The 20343-nt window shown below is 36.4% G+C and overlaps 3 protein-coding genes across 3 annotated transcripts; all 3 read right to left on the bottom strand.

Annotated features, from left to right (window-relative positions):
• Positions 1 to 3238: 3238 nt before the first annotated feature.
• BNACNNG61670D lies at positions 3239 to 4381 on the bottom strand. The gene has a single exon (XM_013819848.3). The coding sequence runs from the start codon at positions 3784 to 3786 to the stop codon at positions 3430 to 3432; it is 357 nt and encodes a 118-aa protein (XP_013675302.2). The 5' UTR covers positions 3787 to 4381; the 3' UTR covers positions 3239 to 3429.
• Positions 4382 to 12755: 8374 nt separating this feature from the next.
• On the bottom strand, positions 12756 to 13506 carry LOC125581878. The gene is made up of 2 exons (XM_048748045.1): positions 13262 to 13506; positions 12756 to 13169 (listed from the first exon to the last, which is right to left on the bottom strand). Exons 1-2 carry the CDS (start codon positions 13340 to 13342, stop codon positions 12909 to 12911), a joined length of 342 nt encoding a protein of 113 aa, XP_048604002.1. The 5' UTR covers positions 13343 to 13506; the 3' UTR covers positions 12756 to 12908.
• A 2640-nt stretch (positions 13507 to 16146) lies between these two features.
• LOC106382539 (transmembrane protein 184A) lies at positions 16147 to 19172 on the bottom strand. Its single transcript, XM_013822571.3, has 7 exons — positions 18706 to 19172; positions 18467 to 18624; positions 18301 to 18374; positions 17994 to 18143; positions 17634 to 17919; positions 16906 to 17139; positions 16147 to 16825 (listed from the first exon to the last, which is right to left on the bottom strand). The coding sequence occupies exons 2-7, from the start codon at positions 18620 to 18622 to the stop codon at positions 16454 to 16456; spliced, it is 1272 nt and encodes a 423-aa protein (XP_013678025.2). The 5' UTR covers positions 18623 to 18624; positions 18706 to 19172; the 3' UTR covers positions 16147 to 16453.
• Between the last annotated feature and the right edge of the window lie 1171 nt (positions 19173 to 20343).

Genomic DNA, 20343 nt, shown 5'->3' with positions numbered 1-20343 from the left:
AAATTTTAGACACTTCTGGCTTACTAATATGAGATTTGTGCATTAGTGTATCAAAGATAACTTGCAGGACAAGAAGTAAAGCTTCTGGACCAAATATGAGTGATGTAACGTCGATTCATTATTGAGCAACCAAAACAAACATAGACTTTTGATATTTTTCTCATAAATGTTGCTAAGCATTCAACAAAGTAGAGAGGACTCGCTCTTCCCACTTGATGTCACAGTTTCATCATTCCTCTGGTCTTGATCTTTTTTTTGGTATATATACGAAGTCACAAACGTCAAAATCTTAGCCTTTTCCCTAATACAATAGGGAGAAGAGAGAATGAGATTGAGATATAAATTTTCTATTTTCATTTCATCTGTTATCATTGTGTAAATGCTCAGAGAACTCTTATTGATTCTTCTTCCCATTTTATGAAAGTTGTGTTGAGAATTTGCTAAAAATGAAAAAAAAAATCTCTATTAAGACAAGAATCTTCTTTTTTAGATATCATCATAAGAAAAACACTCATAGGCATTTTTTAAATTTTGCAAATGTACATTCTTCTTTTATGTACAACATGTTTTTTGTTTCCAAATACAAATTATGAAACGTTTGACCATCTTTATCATAAATTTTGCTTTTTACATATTTTGTTTTAATTTATATTTTTATTATTTAAATCTTATTAAATTTGATTTGTTTATAATATGTTTTTAAATCATACGAAAAAGTAAAATATTTTTGATAAAGAAGAAAAGTTTAAACTTACTTTATATTTTAAAACTAAAAAATGAAACTGTTTTTTTAATGAAAATTCACATATATTAAAACGATGGAAGTGACAATGACAAATTATTTTTCGAAAAGGCCAAAAAAATCCGAAAAGTCCTATAGCCCTACAAGGGTCGGACCGGGCCGGGCTTTGAATTCTGGGCCCAAAATATTTTCGGGCCGGGCCGGACTCAAATGTCAACGGGCTTAGCGGGTTTGGCCGGGACGGGCCGGGCCAGCCCGAATTGACACCCCTCTGTATGTAAATGCTAATACATAGAAGCCGACTTTATCTTAGTATCCATCTTAATAATGTCTTATAATAATTTGTCGACTTTAGGCTATGATAGTGTATATTCTCATCATACATTTGATGGGAAATACATACAAAACTTACAGAACTTCATCTTTAAATAATACTAGATTTTGACTAGCACGTTCGTGTGGATAAATTTTTATCTTATACATTTTACTTTGTTATTAATTGTTATTATATACTAATATTTTTTTAGTTCGGTACAGTAAATTCATAAATATAAAATAATCAAATAGAGAAACTCCTTCAGTATATATATATTTTTTAAAAATTTCTACAGTTTGCATACACTACATTTTAAAATTTTATTTAGTTCTACTATAGAAAGGATATTTGTTCAGGATAATTTATAATTTCATGTTGTGTTTAAAGTATACTTTAGCATTTTTATTATTTTTGTATATTGTGAGATCTTATAAGTAAATACATTTTTCAGTTTAAGCAATTTGGTTCGATTGTTTTAGTATATTGTATACATAGAACATATATCATATTATTTTAGTATATTATATTAGTTTTAGTATATTATATTTTAAAAAGATGACAAAATCATATTATTTTAGCATATTATAGTAATTTAACAATTTAATATAATTTTCATTTTAATTCATATATTACCAATTATAAAATTTATAAAAATAGCATATAGTTTTATTTTTGTAATAAAATTTTATTTAAAATTAGTTTTTAATAATATTATATTACCAATTACGAAATTAATCATGCATTAATTTAAAAATATATTTAAAAATTTGGTAAGATTTTGTTAAATTTTTCTCTAACAGTTTTCGTAATAATATTAATATCTTTATAATTATTAAGAATTTTTAGAAATGTTGTATATTTAATAGATAATGTGAATAATTAAATAGAGGTAATTGATGAAATGGACCCAGTATGACTTTTTATAGTAGATAAAAATTGTACTTCTCTTTTAATAGAGAAAATGAAACACTTTCAAATGTTGTCTTTTTGAAAAAGAAGATCGTTTCACTTTTTCTTATTAGAGATATTGAGCCGGCTAAAGATTGCTATAAAATTAGAGTAAAAGTGTTGATACTTTAGAATCATGAAAAATCAAAATTTGTTTCAATTGAATTGGTATTGGTTAATACCTTTGTAAACATATTAACTTATTTCGTTATTGATTCACGTTAATTATATGATTTGGTGTTAGTCACTTATTTTTCAAATTTAATTTGTAGGGAACTAGGGTTCATGCATCTATTGATAAATGTTCTTTTGGTGACTTGTCTTTTGGTAATTTCCTATTTAAGTTATCTCATAAGGATTTTTTTATTCTGCATAATTTCATTTTCGTGATTATACCATAAAATATAGAGTGACTCTTCTGGTTTTTAAGATAAAATTTCTGTAGATCAACAAAAATCATACCTTGTGATGATTTTCCATAAGAGTTACCACATAATTATTTCAAGGGATTTAAAAAAATATTGGAACGTCAATACAATAGAAAAAAAAAAATTAGTCTGTGTATTTTCTATATCATATTAATTTTTTTATTGATGTGTCCTATTTATGATATGTTTGTTCACAAGTTCTTCTTTCTAATGCCGGCATGTCTTAGTGAGATTATATGGAGTGTGAACTTCCTAATTATATATCGAAAATGAAGGGTATACATAAGTTCAGTCCCATGATCAGTTGAATTACTTGAATACACACTTAACATTAAATTTTAGACACTTCTGGCTTACTAATATGAGATTTGTGCATTAGTGTATCAAAGATAACTTGCAGGACAAGAAGTAAAGCTTGTGGACCAAATATGAGTGATGTAACCGTCGATTCATTATTGAGCAACCAACACAAACATATACTTTTGATATTTTTCTCATAAATGTTGCTAAGCATTCAACAAAGTAGAGAGGACTCGCTCTTCCCACCTGATGTCACAGTTTCATCATTCCTCTGGTCTTGATCTTTTTTTTGGTATATATACGAAGTCACAAACGTCAAAATCTTAGCCTATTCCCTAATACAATAGGGAAAGCCCCAGTTAGAAGAGAGAATGAGATTGGGATAGAAATTTTCTATTTTCATTTCATCTGTTATCCTTGTGTAAATGCTCAGAGAACTCTTATTGATTCTTCTTCCCATTTTATGAAAGTTGTGTTGTGAATTTGCTAAAAAAGAAAAAAAAATCTCTGTTAAGACAAGAATCTTCTTTTTTAGATATCATCATAAGAAAAACACTCATAGGCATTGATTGACTTAACCAGAAGATGAAGAAAAAAGTACTATACAAATTGAGCAGCAACAAATTAAAAAAGAATAATCCCCCCATCCCCCCGCCCCCCCCCAAACAGCAATGATCATCAAAGCTTACACAAAATCATCGATGTGGATTGCACTCGTCAGAGAAGTAATCATTGTTCTCCAACATAACTCTCAGCATATCATGAGCTGAAGATGAAGGAGAACCCTCTTCCTCCTCCTCCTCCTCTGTTCTTCGAGGTCTCATCACAGAAAAGCATCCTCCCTTACACGACCCAGAACGTGATTTGTGTTTCTTTCCGAACCTGTCTGTAAATTGCTTCCTGGGTTTTGAATTCGAGGGCACTATTAATTGGTTCCCGTTCTCGACATCATCGCCCTCCTCCTTCTTCTTCTTATTCTTCCTTGTCTTCTTGTTGTCGTTAACGACTCTGTTCTGTTCAACCACCGTAATCTCCCCGTGGCTTCCAGGCATTAACCAGACGCCGTTTCTCGATTCGGATAGCAAAAGAGAAGATCGGAATCGAAAGCAGAGGACGATGGTCAAAGAGAAATTGAGTAATTGAGAGAAACAGGAGTTTGATTTTTGCTGTTGTCTTCTACACGGTTTCACTTCGGTTTCGTTTCCAATCAGAAACCTTCGCTGGCGCTGTTCTCTCTCAATTAATTTATTAACCACTTTATTAATTTACAATTTAATTTAATAGATACGGTATCGCTGGTCTTTTTCTTTATTCTTTTTCGAGTCAAATCTTTCCGATTATCGTTTTATCCAAAAGATAGTAATAATCCAATATAATAAAATAATGTAATTTAATTTATTTATTTTTACAACAAAATAATTTAAATTATAATACAGAATATCTCAAAAATCACAAAAACTCATGTTTGAGTTTATAACACAAATAGACACTTTATGTGTTTTTATTACATGAAAGAACACATTGCGCTACTGACACACTTTATATTGGTTGATGACTTCTTTGTCCTCTCAAAACCAAAACTAGACATGGGCATTTGAGTAAAAGACTATATTGTTCTGGTTAGTTTTGTTAGTGGATTTAAATTTCAAAAATGACAGGTTCTGATTGGTGGACGCTTGAAAAAATGTTATTTGTTTAATAAAATGACTTTGTGCCAGTAAAAAAATAATATTTGTTCCCATTTACGTTTCTTACTCCTAAACCTAATTTATCCATTTCTTTTATTCTACCTGAGCAAGAACACGACAGAGATAGTGACTGCCGACAGAAATTAAAACGGTGGATCTAGGATAAATCGACAATGACGACAAGGAGGAAGCGACGGCGAGGAGGAAGAGAGCAGGGAAAGCGAAAGCCGACGGTTAGTGTGTCATTAATCTGTGAGTTTGGTTCTGGTTTTTTTTAGATTGCACAGTTAGTAAAGTTTCTTCTCTGAGATTTACTTCCTAGTGTTTTATGATGTGATTCATTGTTATGCGATGTTATTTTCAGCATGGTGGATCCATGAGAGATGTTGAGCACATAGCATATTTGAAGTCGTCCAAGTATGTTATATGTTAGGGATCTCGTGGAGCATGTTGTGTGTGGAGACTATAGAATGGAGCATGGTGGCTGTGGAGACTAAATCCATGTGTACACCGTTGTAACGATATTCATGTGTACACTATTGAAACAATATCCATGTGTACACCGATGTAATGATATTTACATTTACACAAAAATGTAAACTTTCCAACATATAGCAGTACCGATCTACTCCATTGCAAATTTATTTTTCATTTTTTATTCGAATACTTTCTACATTGAGAACCATTTACAACAGAATTATAAATTGGATCACATATTTCATTGATGGGGTGGATGGATATTGTTTAAATCAACCATCTATATAGTGAGTGAAATAAGTGTACACAAGAGGCTGTGTACATATGGACATTAGAGAGAGTGTGTACATATGGATAATAAAGAGAGTGTGTACATATGGACATTAGAGACCGAGAACTTGTGGATAGCAATATAACCATAAATGTGTTTTTTTATGACTTCAGAAATTTGATTACTTTATGTTAGAAAGTTTTATGCAGTCTGAGTAGATGTAATTTGTGCATGTAGTCTGGGTAGATGTAATTTGTGCTGGATGAATGGACTGGATCTTTGTGAGAACAATACTCACTGTACACCTGAGAACAATATCCATGTGTATACCTAAATACAATATCCACATGTACATGATATCCATATGTACACACACTTAATGTAACCAAACATGGTATCCATATGTACACAATCATCATGCCTAGTTCAGTTCACGTAATGTTGTCTTGACTCAGTTTAAGACGTTACCCTATTATAGTTTGGAAGCTTAAGTGGCTTTTAAAAATATTTATATGTTTGAAACCTAATGAATTTTAGTAATATAACCTAATGAATTTATAACCTAATGCATTTTAATTAATGCATTTTAGTAATGGATCTTTATAAATGAATGGTGTACATATGGAAATCGTATAAAGTTGATGTACACATTGATATCATATAAAATTGATGTATACAACACACATATATAACATAGACATCATAAAAATTGGTGTACACACGGATATCATATAAAGTTGATGTACACGTAAACATTATATTAAGTTGCATGTTATGAAAATCTTACAAATTATCAGATGAACCCATACACTGATTATGAAACAAGATGATTCTGAAACAAAAAGACAGTTTACTGAACCTGAAAATAAATAAATCGATTTTGGAAGACTCATCTACCCTTTATAGCTCTCAAGTGATCAAAATAATCACAATGTACATACATTGATATTCAACATAAACCCACTCTTAACATCTTCTCTAATCTGCTACAATATTAGTTAAAACAATGAGCACGAGTTCTTTTCCTTGAACATTCCATAGTTCTATCTATCAGTAGCAAAGACATATAGAGGAATGAATGAATGGAAATGAATGAACAAGAGACTAAGACGTCGAAGCATCACGAGCTTCAACGGTGATACAATCCACGGTCGGAGGAGCTTCATCAGAGATACATACGCCGTGACTCCAATCCTGCGAGAGAGATACAAACACGTGATAGAGAACTCCGTTCATGTGAGAGAGAAGACCACGGAGGAAGAGCTTCATGGGACGATGTCGAAGACGCAAATCTCATCGTCATAACATAGAAAAACGAGAGAGAAATAATTTGTTTGCATCAAAATTCTTTAGTTAACAAAAAAAAACCTTCGCCAGAAAAGAAAAAATTGAAAGCAATGAAGGTGATGAAGATGATGATTTGGATTTGTGAAATAGTAATAATCTGGGGCCTTGAAGTACAACAATCGATCTAGTGGATAGGATTTTAGGTAGATATACTCATGTTTAAATCCAGATCTGTGATAAAAGATTTTGGCCGTTGGAATTAAAGATAAATCAATGGTTGTGGTTAAAGCCCGCCAGTTCTCTTCTTTTTATTATAACTAGTCTTTAATAGTTGAACTAGAAGATAAATGATTTAGTTAGGACTGATGGAAATGGTTAAAGAAAGTGTGTGGATAGAAGAATGTGTTCTAGAATGTAATAAATAAGTTGAAATGTGTCCTAAAATGTAAATGTTTCTTAAAACATCTCTTATAAAATAATTTAGTGCAAATTTCTAATTTTTTTGAAAAATGATACAAATGTAATTTTTTTTCATTTTTTAACATGGAACTATTACTACAAATATAAATATAAGTACCTATAAATATTAATAAATTTTTTTTTTCTTCAAACGGCTATTCTATTACTCAAGCTTGAGGTGGTCTGGAAAACCAGACCGGAACAGAACAACCAATGTAATACAAGTCCCTATGGAAAGATCTCGCTATCTTAGCTAGTGAATCAGATGATACATTTTCCTGACGAGGTACAAAAACAATCGAGAATTCCGAGAATCTTGCTTTCAACTTCATAAACTCCTCCAGCTCAGTAGAAAAGCTCGGCCATGCTCCAAGGTCTTTGGTCATCGCGATTAATTCCTTACAATCAGTCCCAAAAGATTGGCATGTTGATACCTGTAGCATACATTCCATTGCCCATGATAATGCTTCCAGTTCAGAATGCAGTGGTGAGATTCAACGTCGTTGATTTCTTGCTCCCAATAATTTTAGCGCACCACTTGAACTTGCCCATGTCCATCCATAACCACTAAAGAGTGCATCATGTGTCCATGATCCATCTATCATGCAGCGCCCGGAGATTGGATTCCTTACTATGTTTTGTTCTTCCACCACCTCATCCGTTCTTTGATTTGTGTCAAACCAAGCTTGGCATTCAGATTCAGCGTGTCTGACAGTTTCCAAAGGGTCCCTGTCAATTCCTTTAAAGAGTTTGTTGTTCCTCGCTTTCCAAATAAACCATATGATCCATGGATATGGGTCCCTGTCCAATTCTGGTTCTACAATATCATTCTTCCTCCAAAACAGGTAATCTATATTTGTGAACTAACTTCCGCTTGGAAATATAGTCGGCGGCGTTGGAGTTGATGCATGTGCCCATGTCTGAATTGCAGGAGGACACTCAAAGATGGCGTGATTTACAGATTCATCATCTGCACCACATCGAGGGTAGTAATTATCGCATCGCATATGGCGATGAGTCAGATTACTCGTTACTGCTAGTTGGCCCGATACCACCTGCCAAATGAGATGTCTCATTTTTGGAGGAGCTTTTATCTTCCAAGCATAGGCCTGGAGCTTTGTGATACTAGGCTCCTTCGTCTCCAATGACTGTTCCTTTAGCAAATTAGTTGCCACCCAGTAACCTGATTTGACAGTGTACATCCCATTCTTCGTATAGCTCCAGCAATATCCATCTCGTTGATAGTCCTGGCTTATGGCCAGTGACTGAATCAATGGGATATCCTCCTGATGGACATAATTCTCTATCATTTATGTATTCCATCTCTTCGGGTTCCCAATCATCAGACTGCTCACTGGCATCATTGGGTGAAGTACTGGTGCAATTGGCCTAGCTGGTCTCGTCGGTATCGTTGGGATCCAAGGATCTTCCCACATCCTGATTTCATTCCCAGAGTGTACCTTTTGTCTAATCCCCAACGTTATTAATGGCTTTGCAGCCATTATACTCCTCCACCCATATGAGGGATTGTTAACATCATTTAGTCGTAATGGTGAGCTAAAACGAAAATATCGTCCTCTCAATACTCTTGCCAGTAAAGAGTCCGGAAATTGCACTAATCGCCACAGTTGCTTCCCAAGTAATGCGAGATTGAACTCATGGATCATCCTGAACCCTATTCCTCCTTCTTCCCTTGATTTGCAGAGTTGCTCCCACTTAACCCAGTGTATTCCTCTCTTCGGAGGGTTCGAGCTCCACCAGAACTGTGCAATGGCACTAGCTAAGTTCTCACAGGTCTCCAAGGGGAGAAGAAGGGTCGACATTACATACGTAGGTAGAGCCAGTAGTATAAACTTTATAAGCACCTCCTTTCCTCCCCTTGTTAGCCATCTTCCTGTCCAGCCATTAACACGGTTTTGTAGACGTTTCTTCAGAAAGGCAAAGAGCCTTACCTTCGAACCACTAATATCTACAGGGATACCAAGATAGGAGCCTATTCCTCCCTCATTTATAATTCTAGTTGATACTTTCAGAGTATCCTTGACATGTCCAGGTATTCTTTTACCAAAGAGTAAGGAGGATTTTTCAAAATTAATGCATTGTCCCGAGGCTTTTCCATAGGTCCCAAGTGCTTTCATAACTTCATCACATTCACGTGGCTCCGCCTTGCAAAAGAAAAGGCTATCATCAGCAAAGAGAAGGTGGGATACCGGGGGGAAACGCGCATCCCCGTAATCTTTCCTTGGTTCTCTGCATGATTAAGAAGGCTAACGAGTGCTTCCGTGCATAAGATGAATATGAAAGGAGACAAAGGATCTCCTTATCGTAAACCTCGTTGAGGGGTTATATTTCCTCTTGGTTGACCATTGAATAAGACATGGTATTTCACTGATGATACACGTCGCATTATCCATTCAATCCATGTGTCTAAAAATCCCATCTTCTTCAAGACCGCACTAATAAACTCCCATTCCAACCTATCGTAAGCCTTACTCATGTCACTCTTTATCGCCATTCGCTTCACCCTTCCCCCAGAGTTCGTGCGCAGAGCATGGAACATTTCCTGAGCTATCAAGACATTATCTGTTATATGTCTTCCAGCAACAAAAGCTGACTGGGTTTCAGATATTCGATTTGGTAATACTTTTTTCAACCTTTGGCATAGGACTTTGGATATAATCTTGTAACTGACATTACGTAGACTTATTGGCCTGAACTGTGACATCTCATCTGGCTTCTCCTTCTTAGGTATAAGACATATATTTGCATCATTAAGCCCATTGGCCATTGTTCCATCGAAAAGGAACTCATTAACCATACGAGTTAAATCTTCCTTCACAATGTCCCAAAACTTTTGGTAAAAAAAGGCAGTGAAACCATCCAGACCCGACGCTTTTTCAGGATGCATCGCAAAGAGAGCCAACTTAACTTCCCATTCAGATACATGAGCTGTAAGATCCGCGTTTATCTGGTCAGTGATGGTTGTGGAAACATTCGCCAATGCCTCATCAATGAGTTGAGGGTTGGATGTTTGAAACAAATCTCTAAAGTAACTAGTAGCAATGGCTACTAATTTTTCCTCCTCCTCTACAAGGTTTCCTACCGAATCTAAAAGACTTGTAATCTTATTCCTGGCTCGACGTTGCTTTGTAATGGCATGAAAAAATTTCGTATTCAAGTCACCTTCCAGAAGCCAGAGTATCCTACTCTTCTGCCTCCAAAACTGCTCTTCTGCCTTAAGAGCATCAGTTAATTCCTTCAGGGCCTCTACTATTTCTTCAGTCGTGGCCTCGTTATCAGAGTAAAGATTATCGACCTTAGCTTTAAGATCTTCGATCATTTTTGCAGAGTTTATATCCCTTTCTCTTTTCCACTGAGATGATGCTTTTCTGCAGCTGGATATATGATCCATTATGCGTGCATCCGGGGAAAGATCAGAGGAGTTCCAGCCGTCTAAGATTACTTGTCTTATTTCTTCACTTTCTAACCAACGCTTATCAAACTTGAAAGTTTTCCTCTCTTGGTTGGCTTAGATAGTATATCCGCAAGGACCGGACGATGATCTGATCCTCACATTCTTAAGTACTGGACTTTGGAGTGTGGAAACTTTTCATGCCAGTCTTCACTGCCAAGAGCACGATCAAGGCGACACCGAACAATGCCATTAGTGTGCTTTCCAGCCCATGATAGTTTGTTCCCAGTGCATGGGAATTCTAGCATTCCACAATCTGATATCATTTGATTAAAAGAAAGAAATGAAGAATCAGATCGTATCCTCCCCCCTTCCTTCTCATGATGTCCTGTGATTTCATTAAAGTCCCCTATCATAAACCAAGGCCCATCTTTAATTGTTGAGAAACGCGTAAGACGTTCCCAAACTTCATCTCTTCTCTCTAGTACAGGGTCTCCATAAACAAATGTCATATAGACCTTTATTCCATTAATGACCGCTTTTACATCAATCATTCGATTATTAGAAAATAAAACATCAACTTGAAATTCATCCATAAAAAATAAAGCTAAACCACCACTTTGGCCAAGAGGCTCAACGGTGAACCATTTATTAAATCCTAGGTCAGCCTGAATGTCTTGCAACAGCAGCTTCCTATTTTTAGTCTCAGAAAGAAACAAAAGTCCTGGGCGATGCTTCTGACACATCTCCTTAAGGCGTCGAACTGTGAGGTCGTTTCCTATCCCTCGACAGTTCCAACTGAGCGTCTTCATTGACGATGGTGGGGCGGATGTTTAGCATCCACCGTACCTTTCTTTTGAACCGCTTTCGATTTCCTCACAGCCGCTCCTTGCTGGTGCCCACTCTGTCCTCTCGCACCACTACCATGTCCTGATGTTGTCTGTGCATTTATCCTTGTTGAAGCCCTACGGCTTACAGCTTGTGACGACGAGAACAAGGAACGCGTAGCACTCCTCGTTATAGCTTTCGCATAGTCATCTCCAGCTCCATCATCTCCGGAATTTTCCTTCGCTTCAATCAAAAGGATTGAATTACCATGTTCTGAAGCAAACACCGGCTGCGATATGTCCTGCTCAAAGGGCTCTTGATTTTCTGTCTGGTTTAGTTCCTCTCTGAGGAAATCATCTTCCTCCATTATCATTAATTCATTACCCACCGGAATGTCGTTCATATCCGCATCACCTATACGATCCTCCTCATCTTGTTCTTGTTCACTTAATGCATCAATCTTTAAAGCATCATATGGTGGAATAAGATCATCCGCTGTCCCAACATCCACTGTCGACTTGCCACTTCCTGACCCACAATATATCTTTGATGAGATCATCACTTAATATATCTTTTGTCGGCCTATACTGGATATATGTATCACAATCTATCTATGCCAGAACTTTTACCATTCTCTATTTAACCAATTGTCATTAAACACAACATGGATACATATTTGATTTTGTTGTCCCGACCGAAGTTGGTTTTTGACAACATATCTTTGATGAGAACCAGTTATGAACAATTGAACATACATGATGAATTATTCAGCCAATTTCTTTGGAAATAAAAATTTGCAACAAGATAGTATATAGTTTAATGGGCACATTGCAACTCTTTTTACATGACTTTGAGAAATCTACAACTCTTATTTTCTGAAAACATTAGACGACGATTCTTACACCCTCCAAATTTTCTGAAAACATAGAGAGAGCTTCAGTGCCTAGACTAAGTGAGACTTAATGGTTATAACATTTTGGGTGATAACATTCCTTTTGAAAAGGAGGCTTCAATGAATGTAATAACGTTGCTGATTCTGACAAATATTAGGAGAAACTATCCTTGCATTATTCAAAAAAAGTCCCGACCCACGTGACTTTGTAATGGTGAACATTTTATCAGGGATGCTACAAGGAACAAGTGTTTTGTTCGGGAAACGAAGCATGTGGTTGATCATAAGCCAAGCAGGAATCCTATGTCTTAGGATAAACGTCTCAAGACTTTCTTGACTCATGCCTGCATGAGACAGATCCTCGTCGCTAGGCATCAAGAAAGTAATCTATTGGTTCTTGAAGACATTTGTATCGCTGAGGACATGGAGAAGGGTGACAAAACCATAGTAAGATTCTCTTCTCATGTCGGAAATGGCAGAGAAGAGGTCGCTGCTTTGGTTGTCATGTCTCAATATAGGAGTTGGACGTGGCTCGGTTACGGTGGTTGCAAGAATCGTAAGAAGAGAATATAAAGAGTGATATAATTAGGAAAATAGATCTCATACTAGCTGATATTTGAATCATCACTCATATCAATCCTAAAACTTTTAAAACAAAATTTGTATGAGTTTTAGAAGTTAATACTATTAGTTGATGCAATGGTTGATTCATGACCTCCAACTCTTTTTTTTCATTTAGCAAGTATGACAAGAATAAACACAAAACTGCATACTACACAAGTAAAATTAACCGAGAGAAATACACACGTATATACACATTCTTCAAGAAGATGAAAAAAGAAAAGAAATTTAGGATTTAATTAGTGAAGAACAAGATCATTAAAACCACGTTTAGAGGCTAAACTAATAACACACAACATGTAAAACACTTTACCACTCTTCACTTTTGCCTTTACTATTGCTTTTCCCTTCTCCACTTTCATCTTAGCCTTAACCAACATTGGCTTATGAGATTCTCCTAACCACTCTCGCTCTTCCGCTTCAGGTTCCTCCTCTATAGTCTCTAGTCTCCCCTTTAGTATCTCCTCCAAGTCTTTCCCCAAGTCACATATACTCTTATTCTACCAAATCATAACACTTTAATTTGTTTTAAACTCCATGTCCAATATTGAAAATTATGTGAATCAGAAGCTCATGTTTTCACAAAACATACCTCAAAATCGCGGTGTAAGTTCCTCTTGTTCTTCCTTCCATGAACAATCCACCACATCTTCCTATACACCAAACTCCTCATATAGCCTTCTCCTTCTCAGAAATGGTTTCTTTTTGAAAATGGTTTCTTCTTGAAAATGTTATACCTTACAGCTTTATAATGATACTTCTTGATTCCCTTAAAAGTGACCAAAAAAAGTTTTTTACTTTACAGAGAAGCTTCAATCTTTAAATGTGTTGCTTCTGATTATAACACATATAAAAACACAAGGTGGTTGTCACAAATCATCACATTCTGTTTTGTAAAGTCTTTATGTTCTGTAAAGTGGTTATCTCCTTTATCATGCTATCTCTCTTCTTGCCTTTTATCTCTTCTTTAATTGATGCTTTATCTGTCACGCTTAATCTCCAGCAATTATACTAAATGATATGTTTAAAGTGTGCTTACTACTCTATCTCTTGTATTGTCAAAGACTAATCCCGGATAAAATGCTATATAACGTACTAAACATTGCAATCAACATGACCAATGGCATGTCTTAGTGAGATTTTGGTCTATGAAGTGTGAACTGTTGAGAAGCTGCTCGTGACATGAAATTCCTAATTTTATATATATATATATATATATATATATATATATATGAAGATATACATAAGTTCAGTCCCATGATCAGTTGAATACACACTTAACATTACATTTTAGACACTCTGTTGTGTATTAGTGTATCAAAGATAACTTGCGGGACAAGAAGTAAAGCTTGTGGACCAAGTATGAGTGATTCATTATTGAGCAACCAACACAAACATATATTTTTGATATTTTCTCAGAAATGTTGCTAAGCACTCAACAAAGTAGAGAGGACTCGCTCTTTCACTTGATGTCAAGTCTCAACCATGGAAAAAATAAGACAAACCGAACCATCATAACCATTTGGTTTAACATTGTAAGTAGCATTTGGTTACAGTTTCATCATTCTTCTGTTTTTAGTCTCTTTTTGGGTCTATACAAAGTCACAAACGTCAAAACCTCAGCTTATTCTCTGATACAATAGGGAAGCCCCAGTGAGAAGAGAGAATGAGATTGGAATAGAAACCTTCTCTGTTCATTTTATCTGCTATCCTTGTGTAAATGCTGAAGAACCTTCTTGGCAAAACCAGTGCCTTAAGAACCAGCTTCCTTGGTCGGTTTAGTCTAAACCCTTTTGACCCGCCCTCTATCTTCTTCCCCCAGTTATGTCTTGTCTTAACCTTCACGCAATGATGACTTAGCTTCTGGTAGCGGTTCTTACCAGTAATCTGCAGCATCTTGAGCTTATTGTTGTAGTTTAGGAGATATGCGAAACAGAGTGAAGAAGATGTTTTGGAAGATGAAGTGATTGAGAGTAGCTCTAAGACTAGGGAATACTTAAATGAGTAATGAAATCAGTGAGATACAGCATACAAACAAAGAACACTTGGATGATGATTGATGAGAGAAAGGGGCTCCATTAAATGATAAGAGAGTGAGGGAAAAGATTCTGAAAGCACATGGCTATATTCCTGCTTTGTGTTTATTAAAAACCACAAATCCCCAAGTCTTATGAAAGTTTTGCAGTTCTTATTTAACCACATGAGTGATGAGTCAGAGAGAGATTGCAGCTGCCATGTATTTGACCTATGTGGTTATGGTTGTCACATAAAAAAATTTTTTTTAAAAAATTGATGTTATAATTGATAGGAAAATTGAGAGCCATGTGCAATGATTGTATTAGGAGGTTTTATATCTTTTTTTTTTCCGTCTAAAGGATTTTAATATTAAAAGAGATGGATCAAGCCCAATACAAACCTAGTGCCCAACAAACCAAACGGACAAACCTAATTCCTCAATTGGGCCTAAACATACGGTCCAACTTGAGAGAAACCCTAGAGACCAAACGAGATGGGCACGGCCACCTCGCAAGTCTGTCTTTTTGCTGCTTGGACACATGTTGCAATCCTCGCCGTCAAGGGGACACACGTCGCGAGATCCTCGCGTCAACACAGCTTCTCGTCGGCGCCGGAGATCCCACCATCGGATCACCCAAGCCAGACCGGAACTCCATCGTTCCGTCAAACCTTCACCTCAGACCATCTTTGGGACTCTAGAAACTGGAGAGAATCGATCGCCGTAGCGAGATCTCATCCACCACCTTAAACTGCAATCCCCAAAAGAAAGCATCGCATGCACCAACACCCTTTCCGCTGGAGCACTTCACTCTCGCCCGACAAACACACTCAAACTGAAACGAAATACAAAAAACAGAAAGAAACAGACCACTGAGATAAAAACTAAACCCTGAAGAGTAGGGACCAAAATCCGGCGACGCAAGGCTGTAGGAGCCCTCACCCCCCGGAGACTAGAGCCGATGACGACGGAACTGAGGAAGCTTCCCCGCCACGGAGACAAAAGACCGGTGGCGACGGATCTGTGAGAGCATCCGCCTCCCGAAGAAATTACTCAAAACACTACGGTCTTAACCACGGCGGGCCCTGGCGACGGCACGGACGCTCACGCACCGGCCGACCGCCGAACCCCTCTGCGTTTTTACTTTCTCTCTCTTTCGAACTTTAGCTTCTTTGATAAGTATGTTAGAGGAGGTTTTATATCTAAACAATGAGATTAAGGAGAACAGAAGCCACTAAGTAAGTAGCTGTGTAATCATTTGGGAACATGAATAGAAGAAAGGATAAATGCAAAAGACAACTGAGTCCCAATTGATCTGTGTTTTTAAAAATATTATATTAAAAGAAAATTTATCAAAAGAATTTGTTTTGAATTTTTTATTAATTCAAATTATGATAAGTGGTTGATTAACCTTAGCCGTTGAGAGAGAGTTTCAAGGCCTTACAATGCTCTCAAACGCCATGGAACACACAAAATGTAAACTTCTAAAGATTCTGCAACCCAACTAGTTACACGTATATGAATAACGTTTCTGGCTGCTAAGCAATTCTCAAACATGCTGCAAGAGAGAATGCAAGTAGAAGACTCATCATATAAAGCTACAAGAAGTAAATGCAAACTGGTTTAGAAGCTCTTTTCATTTATCCTCAAGTCTTCTACTAACATCTTCCAACTAAGAACACACCTGAGAAGATTCATCCGAATCCAACTCTTAGGAGCACGTTTTTGTACCTTTAAACGGTGCTTGCTACATCTTTTTTTCTTCTGCTCCTATCTGGGCCCACTTTCATTTGCTGAAGGGACATTGCTTGGGAAACTAGATATATCAATGTCAATGAGCGTCATATCATACATTGTATCAAGAGAATCCGAGGCGTCAACAAGCAAAGAAGACTTCACAGCTTCAGAGCGCACAGGATCAGATGTCACGCTGGAGCTTTTAGGTGAGCTTGCATTTGAAGATAGACTACTTGAAACCGAAACACCATCTATCTTGTTTGCATAAACAGGTTTGTTCTTTCTCATTGCATCCATCTCTTGGCCAGTTGGCACAAATGTTCTCGACCTGTACTTCTTTGTCCCCTCTTCACCACCCTCGTTGTGATGATTATAGAGCACGTAGTCATGATAAGTAGGAGCAAACTGTAATATAAACAAATCATCAGGAAACCAAATTATTTGAATCACCAGTGGTTTAAAAACAACATGAGTTAGTTAGTTACCTGGTGAACAGTGTCATGGTAAAAGTCGTTTAGTTTCACAGCATGTGTTAGGCTCCCTGAAAAGCTGCGAGATCCACCAACATTGGCACCCGCATACTCCCTGTATGGGAAAGCATAGAAATGGCATGCTGCAGCAATAAGCATCTCAACGCATATTATGAAATTTTGAAAATGAGCCGCTTCCTCTGCGGTCTTTATGAATCCAGATTTTGCAGCAAGAAAGACTAGAACACCCTGTACAAAGAAGAGGGTCACGGAACAAAATTAGCAAAAAAACACTAGGCCTTGGATTTTGAACTGAACCGCCGAACCGGATAGTTCGGTTCGATTTAGTAGTTTTCGGTTATCGGTTATTTCGGTTTTCTTCTTTAAAAAGAAAATTTTATACCCAAACCATACCAAAAATCCGAGCCAAACTAACCAATTTCAAACTAAACTAACTCAAATAACAATTAAACAAATTTAATCGAAATTAATTGAATTAATCCGAAATTTTAACAAAATTAAACCAAAATCTAACTGAAATCAAAAAATTTGGTAGGATTTTTAAAAACCGAACTAACCGAATACCAAACAGACCTTTATTTCGGATTAATTCGGTAAGATTTATGTTGAACCGAACTAACCGAACCGAATAACCCAAACTAACCAAACCCGCAGGCCTAAAGAAACAACTATATGTGGAAGATAGCAATTAGCAAAAGCCAAGAGTTGATGACAAATTTTACCTGCCAGTAAGTTAGAAAGACCACAGACTTAATGATCACAAACTTTGGGACCGGATTGAACGGCTGAAGCAGATCTCTGCACGCCATGTAAAACAGCACAAGCGCGTACAATGCCACTGTGTAGGATATGGTGTAGATGATGGTAAGATAGAGATACGCTTGGTCAGGGTTAAAGTTCCCATCCTTGTACTTCCCTTTTGCGTAAAGCACAAGTGTGACAGCCACTAGGATAGGCTTCAGGATTACGAATTGCAGACAACCTTGCTTGCATCTTCGAATAAAACGCCTGTAACATGGCACATGTGTCAGTATACATCTCAAGATACTATTAGATAAAGACTTGCAAACTAGCAAACTTACCCGTCGAGTGTTAAGGGAGGAAAGCAACAAGTCATGAGACACCATGATGGTTGTAGAGAGCGGCCGCTTAAGCTAAGCACTACTGCTCCTGGACCTCCAACCCAAGCCAAACACAGGGAGAGGAAGTTGTAAATGACCCATGCTTCATAACTGAAACACAACCAATAAAAATTCATTAGAAACATTAATGTCACAAGGCCATTGACATTAAAATGAACTAGTGAGGGACTCCAAACTCAGAGTAAAACACAGTGAACATCTTCTAAGCTCAATTCTCAAGCACAATCAGAGTGTTAGGAAGACTCACACTTCTCGTATGGAATCAAAATAAATGGAGCTTGTAGGGAGGACAAGAGACAAGAATGACATGAAGGCATAAACCTGTGGCACAGTGAGGAGAAGAAACCAAACCAATCAAGAACAAGTTAAATACTAAACAGCTTCAACACGTTAGAGATGCTGAGAGTACTGACCGGGACCATGAAGACAATGCGTACGATATATCTCTGATAAGTCGGCTCCGTGTAGTTCAAGAGATGCCTATAGATGTGGAATATTGCAAGAGCAATGGCTCCAACAGTACACAGAAACGCCACAATGTTGAGATAAAACGGAATCGAATCCGCCATTTCTGCAAACAGGACAACAAAACGCAAATCTCTCTATCAACAAACTATGTAATCAAGCAAAAGGAGAGGTTTTGGGTGCAAACCTGAGACGGATCTACGGGGGAAAAGCTCCAATTGAAAGGATTACGGCGAGATCGAAGCAGAGACAAGCAAAGTTGGTAACTTTACGTTGTGGGTTTGATGAATCGAAGATGGGGGAAGTAGCGGGAATGATAACGATCCGTGATCGAGAGCAGAGACAAGAACCCTAACGAGGATCCCAGATTGTCGTGATTAGCAAAGTTGGTAACTTTTCGTGGTGGGTTTGATGATTCGTGTGAATTGAAGATGGGGAAGTAGCGAAAATGAGAGGATCTGTGATGGGGAAGAGAGCAATGTAACCGTAGTAACAGAAAAAAAAAACCCTAAATTTGAGGTAGATTGTGGATTTGGAGATGAGGGTTTTGGTAAGCCTTCCTTCCTTTCTTGAGAAAGGAGCAAGCTTTTAGGAGGAGATGGGCTTTCACAGCAGAGCAAGTTTCGAAAAGAGTTATTTTTATTTTATTTTTGGAATGATTTAATTTTCTCATTAACAGTCACGAGTCTACAAAATCCAGTGATTTTAATAGAGAAAAAGACAAAAATAGCAGTAAATCAAGTTTTTGTTCCTAAACTAGCACTCAAGGTCAAAATTCACAAAAATAGCACTTGATGTGTTATCAAAAGTCATAAACTTAGGGTTTAGAGTTAAAGGGTGAGGTTTAGGATTTAGGGTTTAGGGTTTAGGGTTTAGAGTTTAGGGTTTAGATTTTAGGATTTAGGGTTTAGGGTTTAGGGTTTAGAGTTTAGGGTTTAGGGTTTAGAGTTTAGGGTTTAGTTTAGGGTTTAGAGTTGAGAAATGAGGTTTTGGGGATAAGATTTCAAATTTTGAAAAATAAAAAAAATTAAAATTTTCAAAAGAAAACTTAGAAAGGTGCTATTTTGGTCATTTTAGTTTTTGAGTGTTATTTTTGTGATATAAACTTAGAAATGTGCTATTTTGGAGATTTGTCCATTTTAATAGACGGTTCACTATTCTAAATTACATTTTATAAAACTACAATATCATTTGTCGGCAAGTTTCATTTTATTTAGCTGTGCTCTTTACATCAGCAAGAGAAAAATTGTATAAACTTGTCAAAGGGGTGGTGAAAGTGTGGAACTGAGGAAAAATAGAAATAAACAGCCTATTTGACAAAAAATAAAAATAATAAACAGCCTATATTTGAGAGACTTTTTTTTTTCTTTATTACATTGTTTATATTAAATAATAGGGCTTGTGTAAGTAGGCATGAACATTCGGGGTTTCGTTGGTTTCGGTTCGGTTAATCCGGACTTTGAAATTGTAGGTATTATACTCATAAATCCCATTCGGCTTTTACTAAATATCAGATCAGGTCCGATTCTGTTTTTTCGGGTTCAGTTTGGAATATAACCAATGTATGAAATCGTCAAAAAATATTTTTGTAAACCCCAAAATTGACAAAAAAAAAATTAAAATATATAAATTATTCACAAATCTAATTAAAAATTTGTTAAATTATTTAAACTAACCAAAATAATTCAAAATAAAAAAATAAAACAAACTACAAAAATCTTTGGAATGCTATAAAATATCTAAATTACCTTAACATATATATAAAATATTAACTTATTTGACTAATTCCAGATATTCTCGGATCCTAGTTCGGATTTCAGTTCGG

Source organism: Brassica napus, chromosome C2, assembly GCF_020379485.1.
Source record: "Brassica napus cultivar Da-Ae chromosome C2, Da-Ae, whole genome shotgun sequence".
NCBI classification, from domain to species: domain Eukaryota; kingdom Viridiplantae; phylum Streptophyta; class Magnoliopsida; order Brassicales; family Brassicaceae; genus Brassica; species Brassica napus.
This window is presented reverse-complemented; position numbering and strand designations above follow the sequence as displayed.